The sequence below is a fragment of the Trachemys scripta genome, chromosome 7, assembly GCF_013100865.1.
Source record: "Trachemys scripta elegans isolate TJP31775 chromosome 7, CAS_Tse_1.0, whole genome shotgun sequence".
Taxonomy (NCBI): Eukaryota; Metazoa; Chordata; order Testudines; family Emydidae; genus Trachemys; species Trachemys scripta.
The window spans coordinates 17516977-17538182 of record NC_048304.1 but is presented as its reverse complement, the minus strand read 5'-3'; the positions used below and the strand labels follow the sequence as shown (position 1 = coordinate 17538182).

The following is a 21206-nucleotide window of genomic DNA, read 5'->3' as shown; positions in this document are numbered from 1 at the left end:
AATCTCAGGAAGTAAAGTGGATTGTCCAGTTTTTACCAAAACATTTTTTCGTTTATTTTCCAGCATTCTGGCTATTTCTGAGCATGTAGCCAGAGAAGCCTTAGTACAGTACATAGCCAATAAGTGCTGTTATCGGATTGCCCCTGCAAAACGTATGGTGGTCCAGAACCTGACTCCGCTCAATACATTCAGAGTAAGTACATAAGTATTGAAAAGAGCTGACCAAATTTAGCATTGCATGGCAGGCTTAGTTGATAGGCTTATTCCTATACCAACTGCAAAGATCTACGGTTTCAGGGTATGACGCGATAAATCGACCCCCGAACGCTCTCCCGTCGACTCCTGTACTCCAGCGCCACGAGAGGTGCAGGCGGAGTCGACGGGGGAGCGGCAGCAGTCGACTCACCGTGGTGAAGACACCTCAGTAAGTCGATCTAAGTATGTCGACTTCAGCTACGTTATTCACGTAGCTGAAGTTGCGTAACTTAGATCGATTCCCCCTCTGTTACGGGAAGGTGGGCAAGATATTTGCAATGAAATCTGAAATCTCAAAAAATCAGCCTTTGTCATGTTACCAATTTGAAAGTGGTCCCATTTCATAATCTCCCCCTCCGGACACACACACACACACACACACACACACACACACACACACACACACACACACACACACACACACACACACACACACACTAAAATTGGCCATTTTCAGCTAAGATAGGCCCATTACATTTTTCTTTGCTCCAAAATGTGGTGCTTTCTCTGGTTATACTAGGGAGATTGTATGTTTGTGCGTGCGTGCGTGCGTGCGTGTGTGCGTGTGTGTGTGTGTGAGAGAGAGAATCTAAAGTACATCCCAGAGAAGAGAATTTTTCCCTAAATGTAAAATTGGTCAGAAAAGTTCTCGATCTCATAGATTTCTCCACTGTGGACTGGAAGACATGAGTGTTGCCCTCAGTATTGTGGTTAGGCAGCAGCAAAGAAAACAAATACTGAAGTGACCTATGCTAGTGCAATGACCCCCCCCCCCAGTATGCCTATTCACCAAGTTTCATCAATGATTTTTAGCATTGTAGCACAGGTCACTGCCACCAGCCTTATGCTAGCATGTCTCTGTGATATCAAGACTACTTATGTCTCAGCCAGACACTGCACTGTGGAGTAATAGCATGGAGAATGACATTATTTATTAATTTAACTATTTTATTGCTCTCTCTAGCTCTTACTTTTGAAATCAGAACAGCTTTTATTACCCTAGCGCACGAACCAAGTCTATTCTCCTTGAAGTCAATAGAGATTGTGCCATTGGTTTTAACGGGAGCAGGATTAAGCCCAGAATTGCTTCACCTCCTAGCAGAAAATAAGAAGCAGCTTTACATTAAAGTTGACTTTTGTTTGGTCTTATCAGTATCGTCTGCAAACCTTCACTGAAACCAGAGAAACATTCCCGATCAGCGAGCCTTATAATGGTAAGCAAATCAGCGCTCGTACTTAGCAGAGAGTGAACACTGTAGAATGTACTGTGGCAGGGAATGACTATCTCAGTAGACTTATGGATTTAACGAGTGACCACATGCTCCTTAACTGCACAGAGACTAGCAGAATCATAAGGGACAATATTTTCAAAAATGGCTACTGATTCTGAATGCCTCAATTTTGGAATCCAACTTGAGGTCGGTCTCCTAGGGCCTGATTTCGGAGGCATGGATAACTGGATTGATAACTAAGCCTTTCACCTGTTTAGGTGGCAAGTTTAAATCTAGCCCAAATTGGTGGAAACCAAAAGGTTTAAACACTATAATTTATTTTTCAAACTTTCTTTGCCTGTCACCTTTTGTGACATTTGTCTTCTCTTTGGCTTTTGGACAGTGAAACAAGGCGAGTCTGTTTAGACTAGTGCTCCTGCAGTAACTCAGTGATGATGTGTTTGGCATTGCATTCCGGCATTTTAGTCCAATCCCCACCTCCATCCGGTTCTCCCTAAATGAAAAACCATTGGAAAATATTTCTGTTCATGTAATGTTTTAGGGAGAGAGAAGCGAAGAGGTAGACGATGGGGAAGGAAGATCAGATAAACATGCCAGGTGAAGGGTGGGAAGAGAGGAAAGGAAAAGTACAGAGAGGAGAAAGAGGGAGAGGAAGTGGGGAAGAAACAGAGGTAGGAGAAGACAAGAGTGGAAGAAGAGAGATGGAGGAGAGTGGAAGGTGAAGAGGGGAGGAAAAAGTGAGGAAAATTGGAAGTGGAAGGTGAATGTTATCATGGGGGCCAGCTAAGTGAAAGCTAACTTCTTCTTCGAGTGCTTGCTCATATCGATTCCAATTAGGTGTGCGCGCGCTGCGTGCACGATTGTTGGAGAAATTTTCTACCCTAGCAACACCCGGTGGGTCGGCTGTGGAGCCCCCTAGAGTGGCGCCTTCATGGCGCTGGATATATACCCCAGCCGACCCAGCGCCCCCTCAGTTCCTTCTTACCGCCTGTGACGGTCGTTGGAACTGTGGAGCGCGGCATAGCTGTTCTCCACTCTCCCTAGCTTTACCCGTTGCTTCTTGTAGATAGTTGTTAATTGTGTTTTTTAGATTAGTAGTTGTTGTTAATAGTTATAAATAGTTTTTCGTAGTTAGCGGGGGTTAAGGGGGCCTTTATTCCCTCCTTTTCCCCCCCGGCGCACAGCCTGGCTCATGCCCAAGGCTCCCGGCTTTAAGCCGTGCGTGACATGTGCTAGGCCTATGCCAATGGGAGACCCCCATGACTCTTGTCTGAAGTGCTTAGGGGAGTCTCACCAAACGGACAAGTGCAAGATTTGCAAGGCTTTCAGGCCAAGGATGAAAAAGGAGCGGGACTTTAGGCTTAAGCAGCTCCTCATGGAAGCGGGACTTAGCTCGGATCCTCCTTCAGTGCGTCAGGTTCCGGCACCGAGTGCCTCGGTGCGTAGTGCCCCAGCGGCTCCTTCCGGTACTGCACCGCGGGCAGACACGGAAAAGGCGCCACAGCACCGTCCTCCCTCGGCACTGCGTCCGCTGCAAGCCCCTCGGCGCCGGTCCCTGTCTCCGGGACATAAAAGGCCCCATAAAACTCAGGACGCTGCCGTCCAACATCACCGGCTCCCCCCGCACCGGTGGTAGAGCCGCGCCCGGCTTCCGAACGCCAGAGGGTGCAAGTATCATCAGCACTGTTGACTCCGGCGCCGGGTGTACAGCCGTTGAGTCCGGTGCGAACTGGCTCACCACCTCGTCAGGTGGTGGAGCCCTGTCTCCCATCTACACCGGAGACATTTGCCACGGCGAGAGACCTCATCGCCCTCACGGAGCCGGCGCCTTCTCAACCCGCAGCACCACATGCCCTTCGTATGGGGCAAGCCTACCCTGATACGGCCGCCTTCTCCGGGCGTGGACTCGCGGCACCGCTCCCGGTCTCGGAGCAGGTCTCGATGCCGCTCGCAGTCCCGGCACCGATTTCCATCTCGGCGCCGGTCGTACTCGCGGCACAGATCTACCTCCCGGCACCGGTCTTCTTCTCGGCACCGACCTGAGCATCGGTACCGGTCGGAGTCAAGGCGCAGCTCTCGGCACCGGTATGAGTGCTGCTCCCATTCCCGAGGCCGCTCCCGGCACCGAGGTTACAGACGGTCTTCGTCATCCAGATCCAGATCCGGATCCCGGTACCGACATGCATATCGGCACCGTTCTCGATCCCGGTACCGTTCACCGGCACCACGCAGAGACCGCTCACCGATTGATCGGCACCGCTTGGCACCGTACCAGGATGTTTCCCTGCACCCATGCTCGGCACCGCCCTGGCCCTCGAGATCGGCGTCTCACTCTTCTGAAGGGGCTCCCCATTCAACGTACCCTGCTCAAGGTCAAGCCGCAGACGACTTGGGTCATTGGCAGGAGGGGGCAGACAACCTTCGACAAGACCCTATGCATTGGTCTTTCTGGACCCCTTGGGCATATCACCAGGCTCAAGGGACTCCACTAGCGGCCTCTCGCTCGGCTCACTCTGAGCCCAGGGTTCCTGAGGCCACCATCTCCCATCCTCCCCCAGGGGATATGGAGGCTCCGGCCCCGACGCCCACGCAGGAACCAGACCCTGGTGCAGGGGATCCTGCACCTCCAAGTCCTTTGGAGCCGGACCCTCACACAGATCCCTTACCCCCTGAGGCGTCCTCCTCATCTTCCCCAGATGAGGCAGTGGCGGGTACAACACCCTCAGGCCCACCTCCTATAGATCTTCGTGCCCACCAAGACTTGTTATGTAGGGTGGCAAGAAATATGGACCTACAGGCCGAGGAGATAGCGGAGGTGGAGGACCCGGTGGTGAGCATCCTTTCATCTGATGCCCCAACCCGGGTGGCGTTGCCCATTATCCGAACAATTCAGGCTAACGCTACGGCCCTATGGCAAACCCCGGCCTCCATCCCTCCAACTGCCAGAGGGGTAGAGAGGAAGTACTTTGTGCCCTCTAAAGACTATGAATACCTCTACACGCATCCCCCACCATGTTCACTGGTAGTCTCATCAGTGAACGCCAGAGAGCGCCATGGCCAGCAGGCGGCAGCGCACAAATCAAAGGACGCTAAGTGCTTTGATTTGTTTGGACGCAAGGTTTATTCGGTGGGGGGTCTGCAGCTCAAGGCCGCAAACCAACAGGCGCTCTTAAGTCCGTACAATTATAACTCATGGGTTTCCATGGGTAAATTCAAAGAGTTGGTTCCCCAGGACTCAAGGGAGGAGTTCGGGGCCCTGGTGGAGGAGGGCAAAAAGGTGGCTAGAACCTCCTTACAGGCCTCCCTCGACATTGCGGACTCGGCCGCCAGGACTCTAGCGTCGGGGATAGCCATGCAATGTGTCTCCTGGCTCCAGGTTTCGGGGTTACCGCCAGAACTGCAGCAGACCCTGCAGAATCTGCCGTTCGAGGGCCAAGGCTTGATCTCGGACAAGACGGACTCTAGGTTACAGAGCCTCAAAGACTCGAGAACCATCATGTGCTCCCTGGGGATGCATGTCTCAGGACCTCAACGCAGGCCCTTTAGGCCACAGCCACAAAGGTTCTACCCTCCTCCTCGTCCGAGACAGGACTTCCCCAGAAGGCGGGGATGAGGTGGTAGACGGAGGCTGACTGGACCCCAACCCGGTCAGAACCAGGGCCCCCCAGGCCACCTTCAAGACCTAGGCAAAACTTTTGAAGCTGCGCCCGAGGTCGGCGCACCAGCCACTACCCAGGATCCATCTCATTTATTTCGGGATTGCCTCTCCCGTTTCCACCGTGCTTGGTCCCTTATAACTTCGGACTGTTGGGTCCTTCGCATGGTGGAGAGGGGATACGCCCTCCAGTTTTCTTCGTTCCCCCCCCTCCCCGTCCCTCTTCAGGGACCCTTCTCACGAGCATCTCCTTATACAGGAGGTTTTTGGGCTCCTCTCTATGGGGGCCATAGAGGAGGTTCCCCCAGAGTTAAGGGGCAAGGGGTTTTACTCCTGCTACTTCCTGATCCCCAAAGCAAAAGGGGGTCTGCGACCCATTTTAGACTTACGCGGACTCAACAAATTAATAGTAAAGTTGAAGTTCTGCATGGTCTCCTTGGGGACCATCATCCCTTCCCTGGATCCTGGGGACTGGTATGTCGCCCTCGACATGAAGGATGCATATTTTCATATAGCGATCTACCCCCCTCACAGGTGCTTCCTTCGTTTTGTAGTAAACAAGGTACACTACCAATTTGCCGTCCTTCCCTTTGGACTGTCCGTGGCTCTGAGAGTGTTCACCAAATGTATGGCCGTCGTGGCAGCATACCTTCGGCGACAAAGGATACAGGTGTTCCCGTATCTAGACGACTGGCTGGTCCGCGGCCGCACCAGAGAGCAGGTTCAGGCGCACGTACAGATAATACTACAAACATTCCACGACTTAGGCATTCTACTCAACAAAGAGAAGTCCACTCTGGAGCCGACCCAGAGAAAAGAGTTTATCGGGGCAGTCTTAGACTCCACACTCGCCCGAGCTCTTCTGCCAGGCACTCGATTTCGCACCATCGCGAACATCATCCACAGACTCCAGGCCTTCCCGATTACCACTGTAAGGACGTGCCTCGGTCTGTTGGGTCACATGGCCTCTTGTACTTACGTAACCAGGCATGCCAGACTTCGGCTTCGTCAACTTCAGGCCTCGGTGTACCGCCCTTCTTGGGACAGCCTGAACATGGCGGTCACAATTCCGAACTCGGTCTTGACCTCTCTCACCTGGTGGCTGGATCACAAGGCGGTTTGTGCAGGAGTGCCGTTTCACGCCCCACAACCCTCCCTGCACCTGGTCACGGACGCCTCATCTCTAGGTTGGGGCGCTCACCTCGGGGAGCACCATACCCAGGGCCTGTGGACCGCATCCCAACTAGCTCTACACATCAATGTTCGAGAACTGATGGCGGTGCGCCTAGCCTGTCAGGCATTTCTCGGTCTCCTGCATGGCCGCTGCGTTAGTCCTCACAGACCACACCACGGCCATGTTCTACATCAACAAGCAAGGAGGAGCCCGGTCGTCTCCCCGATGCCAAGAGGTCATTCGCCTGTGGGAGTTCTGCATTGCCCACTCGATACATCTCATGGCATCGTTCCTCCCTGGAGTCCAGAACACTCTGGCGGACCGTCTCAGCAGATCCTTCCAGACGCATGAGTGGTCGATTCGCCCGGACATCATCTATTCCATCTTCCAGAGGTGGGGATTTCCCCAGGTAGACCTGTTCACATCACGAGCCAACAGGAAGTGCCACGTGTTCTGCTCCCTACAAGGGCGATCTCCGGGCTCCCTGTCGGACGCTTTCCTTCTAACGTGGAAAGACCAGCTGTTCTACGCTTTCCCTCCATTCCCACTGGTCCACAGGGTACTGCTCAAACTACGCAGAGACCAGGCATGTGTGATTCTAGTCACTCCAGCTTGGCCAAGACAGCACTGGTACACCACGCTTCTGGAGCTATCGGTTCAAACTCCGATCACGCTTCCCTTGTGCCCAGACTTGATCTCCCAGGACCACGGCCGATTGTGTCACCCCGACCTGCAATCGCTCCATCTTACAGCGTGGATGCTCCATGGCTGAATCGGACAGAGCTACAATGCTCACATCCCGTGCAACAGATTCTAATGGGAAGTAGAAAGCCCTCTACACGGACCACTTACTTAGCCAAGTGGAAGCGGTTCTCCTGTTGGTGCGACCAGCGGGCCACGCCCCCCTTGCAGGCGTCTATTCCTCTTATACTCAAGTATCTCCTGTCCTTGAGACAGCAGGGCTTGGCAATATCTTCAGTCAGGGTTCACCTGGCCGCTATAGCGGCGTTCTACCCAGGAGAACACGCTTCCTCGGTCTTCTCTAACCTGATGGTTGTCAGATTCCTCAAGGGCTTAGACCGCCTTTACCCACAGCAACGCCAACCTGTTCCGGCGTGGGATCTTAACCTGGTTCTCTCCAAGCTCACAGGACCCCCATTCGAGCCATTGGCTACCTGCTCGCTCCTTTACCTATCTTGGAAGACAGTCTTCTTTGTAGCCATCACTTCAGCAAGGCGTGTTTCTGAACTCAAGGCCCTCACATCTGAGCCTCCGTACACAGTCTTCCATAAAGACGAGGTGCAGCTTCACCCCCCACCCTGCCTTCGTTCCCAAGGTAGTATCAGCTTTTCATGTGAACCAGGATATATTCCTCCCGGTCTTCCATCCTAAGCCACACGCCACGCGCCAAGACCAGCGTATGCACTCCTTTGAAGTGCGCAGGGCCCTTGCTTACTATATTGAGCGTAAGAAGCCATTTCGAAAGACGACGCAACTCTTCGTTGCAGTAGCCGACCGGCTGAAAGGCCTACCGGTCTCCTCCCAATGTCTCTCCTCTTGGATCACGTCCTGCATTCGTGCTTGCTACGACCTGGCTGGTGTCCCAGCGCCACACCTCACCGCCCACTCCACGAGGGCCCAAGCCTCCTCGACTGCCTTCCTGGCTCAAGTCCCGATCCAGAACATTTGTAGAGCTGCAGTTTGGTCATCGGTCCACGCCTTCACCGCTCACTATGCGCTGGTACAGCAGTCCAGAGACGATGCTGCATTCGGTTCAGCGGTTTTGCACACAGCAATGTCTCACTCCGACCCCACCGCCTAGGTAAGGCTTGGTAGTCACCTAATTGGAATCGATATGAGCAAGCACTCGAAGAAGAAAAAACGGTTACTCACTTTTGTAACTGTTGTTCTTCGAGATGTGTTGCTCATATCCATTCCAAACCCGCCCCCCCTTCCCCACTGTCGGAGTAGCTGGCAAGAAGGAACTGAGGGGGCGCTGGGTCGGCTGGGGTATATATCCAGTGCCATGAAGGCGCCACTCCAGGGGGCTCCACAGCCGACCCACCGGGTGTTGCTAAGGTAGAAAATTTCTCCGATGATCATGCACACGGTGCACACACACATAATTGGAATGGATATGAGCAACACATCTCGAAGAACAGTTACAAAGGTGAGTAACCGGTTTTTCCTGGCATCCATTGTATGTGGCCACTAATATTTTTCATTCTTCTAAGCTGGTTTGCTCTGGGCCTGCTCCAAAGCCCAGTAAATGAATGGGAGTATTTACATTGACTTCAGTGGGCTGTGGATCAGGCCCCAGGGTTATTCACACAAGCTAAATTTAAGCTGGGGCAATAGATTCATTTAGAACCTTTCCCACCGTGTACTGTAATTGTCTTTTATAATGAAAAAAAAAGTCCAGTTCAGGAAACAGCGTGTTCCTTTGCTTCAATTTCCACTGACAGATGCAGGTTTGTTAACATACCAGAAGTTGCTCATTGGAGTCATAGTTCCTGATATACAATTAACTTCCACACTAGCTCAAGCACAGTGAGGCCGGTTTACTTTGACCTCAGAGTAAAATGGATTGTAACATCTCCTGCCTTCAGAGAGAAGGGGGCGGGGGGACTGTCTAGAGACCAGGGGTATGGGTGTACAAAGGGAAAGAGAAGAGAATTGAATACACTGAGGTTATACAACCTTATATGGTTACAAATATAAGCTTTCTTGGGTACATTTTCTCATCTAATTAAAACAGATTGGCCTCTGTAAAGGATTGGCTTGGGAGGGGTAAGTTCAAGGAGCTTCCCTCCATCCCCTTGCGAAAGGGCAAGCAACAATTGTAGGAAAATGATTCCAAATGGGATGAAGCCAGGCACCATTCCAGCCTTAGAGAACAAGCTACTGGAGGAGAAGGGAAGAGGTGGCAACATGTTTAAAGAGGACACAGCTTCCATGTTCCTTCTGAGCACTGGAGACCTGAGGGAGGGTTTATGCCTTCTAAGGCACAACTCCTCCTGTGGTTCCCTCTGGGGTGCATTCATCTGATGAAGTGGGTATTCACCCATGAAAGCTTATGCTCCGATATGTCTGTTAGTCTATAAGGTGCCACAGGACTCTTTGCTGCTTTTTACAGATCCAGACTAACACGGCTACCCCTCTGATACTCTGGGGTGCAGTGACTCTGGTGTGGTTTGGACTTGAGTGTAGCACAGATTAGCAGAGACCTAAAGTCCTTCCCAGCTGATGGATTCAGTAGTCTTTCTTGGTCTCCACCCAGTAAACAGAGGCTGGCATCAGAGGAACCATGACACCAGTCAGTACTAATTGGCACCTCTCACCCCTAGGAAGGTGGGGCTGTAATGGATAAGATCTGAACTGCCACTGTCTAAATTGTATTTGTTTTGTGAATAAGCAGCTCCCTCAATTTCCTCCACTGCCATCAACTTGGCACCTTCCACTAGCACTGAAGCGCACGTGTGAAAGGAGGTGCCTGGTGATGTTTTTGTCCATTCCATGCTAACCTCCCTAATACATCACTGTCTTTTCTGACTGATCTTTAGTCCTTTGCTCTAGGTGGATTTGTGGACTCTTCTGATGTTGCACCAGCACCTGCCCCATGGGCAATAGTAGTGGATGCACCTCCTCTGTTTACGGATTGTGAAATGCACATTCCAGTGCCGCACACATATTCAGTACAGGTAAAACCTCCACAAACATTCCAACTTTTAAAGGATCATTAATTGGGTGACAGGAGTGCCCCATTTGAAATCAGGTCCCTATTGTGCTAAGTGACTGTCCTCTCCCCAGAGAGCTGACAATCTAACTAGACAAGACAGACAAAAGGTGGGAGAAGGAAAATATTATTATCCCATTGTACGGAGGGGCAACCAAGGCACAAAAAGAGGTTAAGCATTTTGCCTAAGATCCCACAGGAAGTCTGTGGCAGAGCCAGGACTGAGCCCAGGTTTTTTAAGTCCCACTTCAGTGCCTTAGTACCTATGCTAATCGAAAATATTTCTAATCTTAAATCCGGCAGCATGTAACTCAAAGTCTGCTCTTCTTCAAGAGCTTGGTCCTACTCTCATTGAAAGCAATGGCAAAACTCCCATTGGCTTCAGTGGAGCAGGATTCTGGTCCCAAGGCATCATATTATCCTAAATGCAGATTACATATTAATTTTAAAATCACTGTGCCATCATATTTCAGTTCTATAGTTTTGGTTAAATATCTAGCACATATACCTATTTTGACACAATTATTTTTACTAATTGCAATAGCTCTTTTGGGGTATAATTATATTTATTGCTTCTTCCCCTCCTGATTTAGGATAAGAAAAGATAACTCAGGTTTCTGGCAGGGTAGCATTCTTTTTGTTGCTTTAAATAATGAAATATTCTTTTTAATAGCTTTAGATAAAGGATTAGTCCTTGTTTTTGGCAAGGAGTTGATTTTACTGCTCCAGATAGTCTGAAGTGTGCATTTCACGTGGGCAGGCTGCCATGAAAAAGGATTTGTATCCACCCAACAAAACAAAGCAAGGCTATTTCTGGAGTAAAACAAACAAAACCAGACAGAAAAGCCAACCCAACTGGTTTTGTGTATGAACTCAGTAACCTAGGTAAGAAAATATATATCCTGCTTCCTGATGTTTCCACTAGGAAGGGGACAGAAGACCTTTGAGCATGTATTTCAATGTAGGGATGACAGTCTTTTTATACTTTCTGCTCCCCGTGATATGATCATTTAATTTCACAATGGAATCCCTGTCTGCACTAATAATTTTAGGTTTCTTTGCCAATGGGTTTCAAGCAAGGCTCCCCTTACCTACAGGTATAATAGAGAGAGAGGATGAGGTTTAGATGAGAATGATGACTCCTTGGGGTTAAAAGTAATTGCCCTTGGACTCTAATTCCAGAAGCCTCACGCTGCTGTATTTCTCTTTCAACCCACTGCTCTGTTATACCTTTTTTGCTTTGCTTTCAGGATTGTCCTAATTGCCAAGGACGTGGTAAGAATCAGTGCAACTTGTGTAGTGGATCTGGAAAGGTATGTTATAATGCAACTATGGCAAGTTCTCTTTCACGTGTCACCATTGCCTGTGCAGTACAATTCTACAGGGAAGGAAGAAAACACTCAAATTTCCCTTCAAAAATACTTGGAAAAGTATATAAAAACCACTTGGCCCAAACTTTTCTCTTTCTGAGCTTTTGACAAGCAAATTACATCAAGTCATCTGAGAACAATAGTCACTAGTAGGAACTGGTCCCACCTATGTGTCTGTTGGACATTCAATCACATTCTTTCTTCCAAATAGATGGAATAGATAAAGTTAGGTCTTTAATAAATACTGAGGGAACATATGTCTTCAGCTTTCAAAAAAGGGGCAGTTGTTCCCAGTCTTTGACAAATCTCTCAAAGAGAAATGACAAAGTCAGGAAGGAGATGTAAATGGTTGTGTGACAGCTAAAGAATGGAAGGTTACGGGCCTGATCCAAAGATCATTTATGTCACTGGGAATCTTTCTATTAGTGGGAGTTGACCATGGCCTTTTGTTATTTGAGAAAAACTTGATCCCAATTTATATTGACAAACGAGTCTGACCTCTCTTTGAATCTAGGGCTTTCCCTTAATAAAGGAGTGATTTAATCTAACCTGTTTTAAGTGAAGAGTAAAGGGAATGACAGAAATTGGGAGGCTTAACAGAAATGACATCCTAATCAAGTTGGAGCAGATTTGTACCCAGAATATTTAAGGAAGTTTCAAGACAGAAGGTTAACTGCTAGGAGTGGCTTCTTATACTAGTTTCACTGTGTTTTGTCTGCCCAGATATAATGAAAGGGGGAAACAGAAATGCAAATATCACAGTTGGTGAGTGACTAGAGTAGAGAATAAGAGGTCATTCCCGTTCACATCTATCACTACTGTGATAGAATTACAGAATCATAGAAGAGTAGGGTTGGAAGAGACCTCAGGAGGTCTAGTCCAACCCCCTGCTCTAAGCAGGACCAACCCCAACTAAATCATCCCAGCCAGGGCTTTGTCAAGCCAGGCCTTAAAACCTCTAAGGATGGAGATTCCACCACCTCTCTAGGCAATCCATTCCAGTGCTTTGCCACCCTCCTAGTGAAATAAATTTTCCAAATATCCAACCTAGACCTCCCCTACTGCAACTTGAGACCATTGCTCCTTGTTCTGTCACCTGCCACCTCTGAGAACAGCCTAGCTCCATCCTCTTTGGAACCCCCCTTCAGTTAGTTGAAGGCTGCTATCAAATCCCCCCTCACTCTTCTCTTCTGCAGACTAAATAAGCCCTAGTCTCAGCCTCTCCTCATAAGTCATGTGCCCCAGCCCCCTAATCATTTTGTCTTCCGCTGGACTCTCTACAATTTGTCCACATCCTTTCTGTAATGGGGGGCCCAAAACTGGATGCAATGCTCCAGATGTGCCATCACCAGTGTTGAATAAAGGGGAATAATCACTTCCCTCGATCTGCTGGCAATGTTCCTATCAATGCAGCCCAATATGCCGTTAGCCTTCTTGGCAACAAGGGCACACTGTTGTTTCATATACATCTTCTCGCCCACTGTAATCCTCAGGTCCTTTTCTGCAAAACTGCCGCTTAGTCAATCCTCAGCCGGTAGCAGTGCATGGGATTCTTCCATCCTAAGTGCAGGACTCTGCACTTGTCCTTGTTGAACTTCATCAGATTTCTTTTGGCCCAATCCTCCAATTTGTCTAGATCACTTTGGACTCTCTCTCTACTCTCCAGCGTATCTACCTTTCCCCGCAGCTTAGTGTCATCTGTGAACTTGCTGAGGATGCAATCTATCCCATCATCCAGATCATTAATGATGCTGAGATTTTGGTAGCAGTTAATAAAGAGATCCTCAACTGAGGTGCTTCCTTTGTAAATATCATCTCAGTATTTAACCAACCACAAAAAGAAGGGCTGCCCCTCTGTAGCCACTATAGATGTCAATATTAATCGTTTAGCACAAGTCCCCTCAAAAGTTTTTCCAGGCTCTCCTATACAAATTTAGGATGAGAAATTGGTAAAAAAATTGAATAGAACTTCCGTTCTGTGGTATATAGCTGTCACAGCAGTTGTTGGCAGAGAATTACCCTTCTCCAATAGCTAAACCATTGTCACTGTCAGAAACATGCAGGGTTTTTATCGGAGGAACTGGTTGGATGACTCAGGGAACAGATAATAGGATGCTGAGTTTTTCATCAGTTTGTTCTGGCCCAGTTCATTAGTAATCAGAATTCATTGTGATACAATGGCTGTTCACATCTGATCTAGCACCAACTCTCATCCTGCCTGGCAGTTTCATCAAAGAGGCTAAAGGACTGCTTAAGAATGGCGACTCGGTAACTGCTGACTCTCATAGGTCAGTCAATGTGAGTAATATGGCAGTGCTTCTAAGCATGCAGTACCTGTAGACAAAGGACTTGAATCTCCAGAGGATGCAAATTATAGGAGAAAAACAGGTCCTGCAGGTGGTAAGGGCTACTTTTATGAGTATCAGCGAGACTAGATAACTGCATGAGCACTAAAAAACCCCCCAAAAAACGAGGAGTCCTTGTGGCACCTTAGAGACTAACAAACCTTTATCAATAACAAGGAAGGAAGAACAGGTATTGCTGGAATCTCTTGCCTCTAATTTGTAGTACTAATTCTGGAATCTTCAGGTGCTACTCAATTATGTTCAGGTGAGCATTGCAAAATTTGAAACTGAACAGACTCTACTGCCATCTTCAGACACGGAAAATGTGTTATGAAAAGTTTCTTACTAAAATTTCAGCTCGTACAGACTATAGAATGGATCCAAGGATGTGCCTACCTCATTTTAACAGTAATATTAATGGAGTGACGTCACTTACATAGGCAGCAGTATTAAGTTGTCTGCAATTAAATTCTCTGCTGGATATGGAATCCTTACTGGAATATTCTGCATTAAGGGATAAATTCATCCCTGTATAGAAATCCAGCATGAGGCCTATGCATTACTTTCCTTCCATTTAAATCCTCAAAACTAGGATTTGAGTGGGACTAGCGTGGCGCATGGACCTTGTGTGGGTTCTTTGCACAGGGATGAATTTCATCGTAGGTGCCTTTGCCACATGGTGCATGGGATGAAATAGGTCCACTTAGGTTACCCCGTTCTGAGCTCCAGATACGTGTATGTACTTTTGTGGTTGAGAATGTGGACCTGACAAAATGAAAAGTGAGAAGATCAAATTCTTGTCAGAAAAAAAAATATCTTTTTCTTTTTGCTCTTTTAAATGTAGAGAAGATGTACAGCTTGTAATGGGACTGGCTGGCAAGACACATCCAATCAGAGTTGTTTATTTTGCTCAGGTTCAGGAAAGAGACGGTAAGAAAATGCTAAAATACCAGATGGCAATTTATATTTCTTTCACAGCTTTCGTTGACCAGATGGCTCTTTATTAGTATATCATTTCCTCCGTGCTCTTTGAATATGGGAATGGGTGAAATGGTGCCAGCTGAATAAGAACTTAACCAAACTACAGATCCAATTCAGTGCCCACTGGAGTCAATGGGAATCTTTCCATTTATAATAACAAACATTTGCACCTTACATTCAAAGCTTGCACAGCAATTTGCAAACATTTACTAAGCCTCCTGGAAGGTGCTGTAGGTGTTATTAACCCCATTTTATGCTGGAGAGACTAAGACACAGAGAGGCAGTGGGCCTCGTCCTTCACTACTTTGCATCATTTAAACTAATGGAAAATGAATACAAAGTGGGTGTAGAACTGGATAAATTCTTGGTGGTTAAGTCCATTAATGGCTATTAGCCAGGACGGGTAAGGAATGGTGTCCCTAGCCTCTGTCTGTCAGAGGATGGAGATGGATGGCAGGAGAGAGATCACTTGATCATTGCCTGTTAGGTTCACTCCCTCTGGGGTACCTGGCATTGGCCACTGTCGGTAGACAGGATACTGGGCTAAATGGACCTTTGGTCTGACCCGGTACGGCCTTTCTTATGTTCTTATGTTCTTAAAATGGATTCTATACCCACTTTTTTCAGGTTGTTATTCATGTATTATATCATTTTAGCACCCAGGGGACCCCACCGAGATCTGGAGACCCATTGTGCCTCACTCACACTGTAGAAACACATCGTAAGAGAAGATCCCTGTGCTGAAAACCTTATAATTTAAAAAGTCAAGTCAGATGACGGGTTTTCCCACTCCTTGGTGTCACATTAGAACACACACATGCAGACTGGTGATGTCCGATTTAATGAACCCATTAACATCAGACGGCCTACTGAACCGATCCACTTTTCTGGATGAAAATGAGAGTGCTATAAAGGAGGCTTGTGTGTGTAAAGCGAGTGCATAAATGTTGTATTTCTTCCATAGTTGCTCAGACTGTCATGGTGGCGGTTGGCAGAAATGCATCCGTTGCTCTGGAAAAGGCCTCTTGCTATATCATTCTGAACTTACAATCACTTGGTAAGTTGAAATCAAACGAACACAGGGGTTTGTTGTTAGACAGGAGGGTATATACAGTTGTTGGCCATTCTCAAGCATGCTGATGTTACTGAGAGAGATCCTCAACTGTTGTAAATGAGGGTAGATCCGCTGAGGTCATTCCTGTTAAATGCTGTGCCATGGTTTGGAGTACTGACTTCAATGGAACCAGGCTGATTTACATCTGCCAGTTATGTGGCCCAACATTTTAAAGTATATGGCTCAAACATGAGATCAGTGCTCCTGGTGATAGTGATGTCATTTAAGAGAAGTGTTAAAATCCTTAGAAATTGATATTTTACATGTAGATTTGAAAGAAAGAGTGGCATTGAAATCCAGCTTTCACCTCTTGGAGGTATAATTTTGTAAGTTTCAGAAGTCACTTGATTATCTAATTTTAGTTAAGCAGTATGAGAAATGACATTATCACAGTCCATGCTGAATGCATCTGACACACAAATATTCAGAGACCTGGAGTGTTCAACTAGATTACTAGAACTTGTGGATCAAATAGAAAACCAAGGTCCCGAGCATTAGTGCCTATTAAAATGCCCTCGGTATGGTTAGCTAGAGCACCTTAGCTCAATGCCCAGATAGAATTCAGAGTAAACTACATTTCACCTCACTAACATTTGCTTGTAGTGGGCCTAATTCTTGTTTATGTTCTGATCCCTTTACCTTGCTCTAGCACTGCCCCTAAGGTATAAAGGAACTTTTGTGTAAAGGAGAGTCAGACGGACCCATCATCTTCCCTTTAAATTCTGATCTGTTTAATGTTGCTGTGCCTTGCTTGAAGGGTGCGCCTCATACCCCACAAGTGGTTGAATTTCAGTCATGGAAGAAACCGTCTGTATATATCTTAGGCCAAATGGAAACCCTCATTGTTTGTAGCTTGCACTGTGGCACACATTAATCAATGCAAGGGCAGAATTAAGGTAGACCTGGGACTGGCTGTGGCCCTGGAAATCTCTTCTCACATAGTTTATTCAGGCCAAGGAAAGTAGTAACCTGCAGGGGGTGGTAGGATCTGAGACATAGAAGCTAAAACATGTGAAGCACATAACCAAAGCCCAGCCCAGAATGCCCTCTAGCTGCAAAGGCTTGAACTTGACAGATTTTGTGGGAGATAAGAGCAGGGCACAAAAGTTACCCCTGATGGTTCCCCTCCCAGCTGTGGCTTTTCCGCCATAATTCTGCGTGCTTCCCAAGGCATGATTTTGTCCCAGGGCTTGTAAAACATGTTGAACACTATGGGGTTTTGTTGTATAGAGCTAATCATAGCAATCCTAACTTTTAAAGAAGAGAAATAGAAACCAACATGCTCCCCCCATTTTCCCAACAGGAAGAACAGCGTGGCTGAATATGTTGTTGACAAGAATTTGGGGTTTCCTATTTATCACCTGCAGGAAGTCACTGGGAAGGAAATATTTAGTGATGAAAATCAAGTGGTAAATAATGACGCTATTGTGTTAAAATTCTTTTATCTGGAATCCACTGAAACTGCAGAGCACACTGCCATGTTTATGAACTAGCTCTCTCAGTACCAAGTAATTTTAAAGGGACAAAGAAGTAAAATTAATAGCCATACATTTTATGATAAATGTATAATTTCTATAGGAAGATTTCACTGCATATTAGTAAAAAATACAACAGCAATTTTCCAATGACAGAACAACACAGTAGCAGCCATTGCTATAGCATCATGTTACAACATGGGCAACATGCTACAGTCCAGTTAAACACTGGTGATAGCTATCAATACTTGTGGATGAGCAATAAGAGAGACAGGCCTGAACCAGAACCCTGGATCTGAACTACTAGGAATTTGGGGAAAGTTTGCATCCATAGAGGGACTTTGCATCTCGGGCCCTTTTTTGTCACAGCACAAGACAGGGAAAGGAGTTCTCCAGAGTAGTTATTGTGCCATCTGAGAATCTCACTATCCTGCAGTCATCCTCCTGTGCTGATTTAGCCAACTGCAGGTCTGCTTTGTGCTGGGGAGGTGAGGTGCTGAAGGATAGTCCAGGATCTGTATTTAAAATTAGATTAAAACTGATTTATCCCTTGAAGCACTGACATTTTGCCAACTGCCAGTTAAATTCATGCTTAGGAGGGCGTCGGCATTGTACGTGCTGTCTGTACAATGGGATAAAATTAAAATATACCCAAGGGACTACAGTTTTTTACTAATTATCCTTAACATGATAAAACTGCATTTTGGAGGGTGTATAAATATGTCCTTCATAACTCTGTCTTTATTTTCACAGGTGTATCCTATAGTGAATTTCCCCGAACCAACCATTGATAGGGGTTCAGAATCATGCATTGCACAACACCAAATGCAGTTTGCCTCCAATAGTCATATATTGAGACAGGTAGGTAAGATGCACCAAACAAATGTGAATTCATTGCCCTAATAAATGGGAGGCAACTGGGGGAGAATATTATCCTTCTACTGCTAATCTCCAGAATATGTAACTTACAGTTGTAAACTGGTGAAACAACACAGCAAAATCACACAAGGTCAGCCAGTCAGTTCCCTTTACTCAAGGAGAACTGTGCACTGTAGTCACAGGAAATAAAAAACACTCCAAAAACATCAATATGCAAAATATTCTCCCGGTTCGAGGAATCTTAACTTAGATCTACAGCCCCACATTCAGAGATCAGCCTTCAGCCAGCCAGGCTTTCCCTTCCTGTTCCTGGAGCTGTTTTACTGCACCTCCCTGCAGCACCTAGGCGAGCGCAAGTTGCTACTAATTTACCATCTGCCCGGGAGGTTGCATCTTGTCACGTGTTTACCAGATCTCTGTTGCACAATTTTAACCTGACTTTCACTGGGAGTAAATCTATCAAAATCAAATGAAGATCCATCATGTAAAATCAATGTAAACGACATAGTCAGTCCCCAAGATTTTTTTTATAAAAGGAGAGTTAGATGGGGGACAGTAAGTTTGAAGAAGCTTGTTTTACAGCCACTTGGGGATGGACTCATTTAAGTGGTGTAAATTTAAGTCCACTACTTCTAAATATCCTGGTGTGCAAGAAAGGTGCAAATATGTTGCGGTCAAAGGATACTTGGGAAAGGAACTGAAACCGCTCTAAGAATTCATCGTCACCATAGGAATTCTGAGATGAGTGAAACACTAAGCACAGATAGGCTACACCAGTGTTTCTCAACCACTGATCCTTGGACCAGCGCCGGTTCCTAAGATCTTCTACGGGCTTCGGATCAGGCTCCTTAAACCAAAGAAGAGCCCGGTTGTGATCCACTTGCTCATGTTGAGTAGCGTTTTACCCGGGAAGTGAAAGGGGCTATTTGTGAGGAAGGTGCACCTCAACATAAGCCAGGGCAGCAGGATCTGACTCCCAAACTCTGCCCTTAGGATTATTATCAGATATAATCATATATTTCCTTTGTCTTTTCCAGAAACAAACCATTGAGCTGATTCCACTCACCAAGGTGGAATATGAATGGAGAGGAAAAGTCTATTCCTTCTATGTCTTTGGAAATGAGAATAAAGTGTATACAGAGGACTACCCCGCAAAGTGCTGCTGTTCAGTCATGTGATTCACAGATAGGTCATAAGATCTGTTAAGAAACACACCATCAGGCAGCACAGCACAGCTGGAATTATTTATTCTCTTTAATAAACTGAGCAACTCCTTCCTTTCCAACTTTCACTGGACAGCAGATCTAAAGATCTTCACTCCCAGCATGATCACAGAGGGTGATGGGTGTCTCTTTATTGGTGCAGTAACGATTTATGCAGGTCACACCGTGCTTAAATTAAATAGCAGAACACCTCTCTCGTGCACCTCTCGCTCTATGTTTATGGAGACGAATAAATCGTGATCATGAAAACTGAACATTGCTAGCGTATTGTATGACAGATTTGAATTCAGAGCTTTTGGTTTTGTTCTCCGTAGCTTTGCATTAAGGTATTTAGCTTGCTAAATGTATCCTTTAAATTCCGATGTGTGAAATGCATGTTCTAAATGATGGAAATGTAAGCAGCGTCAGGTAGCTTTCTTACAGCGTTTGAAATGAAGGAATGTGATCTGTCATTTTGCAAATACACTCTCACTCTGCAATAGCTCTCAGGGTCAGGATCCACAGGTATGTGTTCCTTATCCATTGACAAGGACCTTCACAAGAAAGTGGGGGAAGAGATTGGTTCAGAGAGGGATAGGTAGTGATGTTAGCACATGTCCATGTGTAACATACACAAGGGGAAGGTGGGTCTTTGTCTCCCTCATTGTGACTGAGCCACACAACAGCCACGAGTCTGCTTTGAACTGCAGGAGCTACTCCTCTAGCTCAACCGATAGCAGCTCATGCTTTCAGCTCCGTAGGACTTGGGCTCAAACCACACTGTCAGCACAAGCAGGGTCAATTACAGAAGATCGCAGGAGGCTCCTCACTAAGGTGGTCTGTTAAAAAATTAGGATTTAGGACAGACCCTTACACTGGGAGACCCGGAAGGTTTCTGTTGTCCATCTATTTAAAGTGGGAGCTCCTCGCAGCAGGGAACATGAACTCCTCTGTGTCGTGGACAGCACCAAGCACGCGACAGACACTTAATTAATAAAATAAACACTGGAACTGAGCTTTCTCGCTTGAGGTTGATGAACCTCCCCCCACCCCACCAGGGCTGTTCTAAATGAGTGGTGGAATAGAAACACTCTCTTCAAGCACTTCACAGACTGGTTATAATCAGACCTTTCTCCCTTGCCTTCATATTTTATATTAGATGTTACCTCCAAGCAGCCAATGAGACTGCTGGCTACCTCCTGCTGAGGTGCAAATCATATAAATTACTGTTGTCATTGCCTGCATTGTTGTCATTGACCAAGGAGTATAGCAAAAGTAACTCCAGTCCTGGTAAGTGACATCAGACTCAGGCCCTAGAGCAGCACAACAAATGATTTGTCTTTGAAACCAACTCGTGTGTAGTTAAACGTCATCCTTTTCAGACCCAAGGTCTTTGTCATAGACTATGTCCAGGGTAGAGAGAGAAAGAGGGGCGGGGAGTAGGAAAAGTAAATGTCAACACTAAAGGTCACCAGATTAGTAATCATGATAGCACTCCAAAGCCACTGTAATCTGTGTTGTTGTGTAACTGGGTACAGTTACTAGCGCAAGCTATCTGACACAAGCAATTATAATATGCAGTGTTGTTGTAGCTGTGTTAATCTCAGGATATTATAGGACAAGCTGGGTGAGGTCATATCTTTTCGTCCCAGATCTGAAGAAAAGCTCTATGTAAACTCGAAAGCTTGTCTCTCTCACCAACAGAAGTTGGGCCAATAAATGATATGACTTCACCACCTTGTCTTTACATGCAATTATACCACAGTCAAAACAAGGGTCAAACATTTA

The 21206-nt window shown here is 46.7% G+C and overlaps 1 protein-coding gene across 2 annotated transcripts in view; it reads left to right on the top strand.

The window, feature by feature from the left end:
• The window catches only part of LOC117880062 (protein SSUH2 homolog), a 29325-nt gene extending 8338 nt beyond the window's left edge, over positions 1 to 20987 (top strand). The window contains exons 5-13 of one of the 2 annotated variants that reach the window (XM_034775743.1): positions 64 to 193; positions 1409 to 1469; positions 9893 to 10017; positions 11303 to 11365; positions 14612 to 14697; positions 15713 to 15805; positions 17166 to 17271; positions 18091 to 18198; positions 19254 to 20987. In XM_034775743.1, coding sequence (XP_034631634.1) covers positions 64 to 193; positions 1409 to 1469; positions 9893 to 10017; positions 11303 to 11365; positions 14612 to 14697; positions 15713 to 15805; positions 17166 to 17271; positions 18091 to 18198; positions 19254 to 19394 — 913 coding nt within the window. In that variant the 3' untranslated portion in view covers positions 19395 to 20987. The remainder of the gene's footprint in view (positions 1 to 63; positions 194 to 1408; positions 1470 to 9892; positions 10018 to 11302; positions 11366 to 14611; positions 14698 to 15712; positions 15806 to 17165; positions 17272 to 18090; positions 18199 to 19253) is intronic. The other variant, XM_034775744.1, reaches the window with a different exon arrangement.
• The last annotated feature ends 219 nt before the right edge of the window (positions 20988 to 21206 follow it).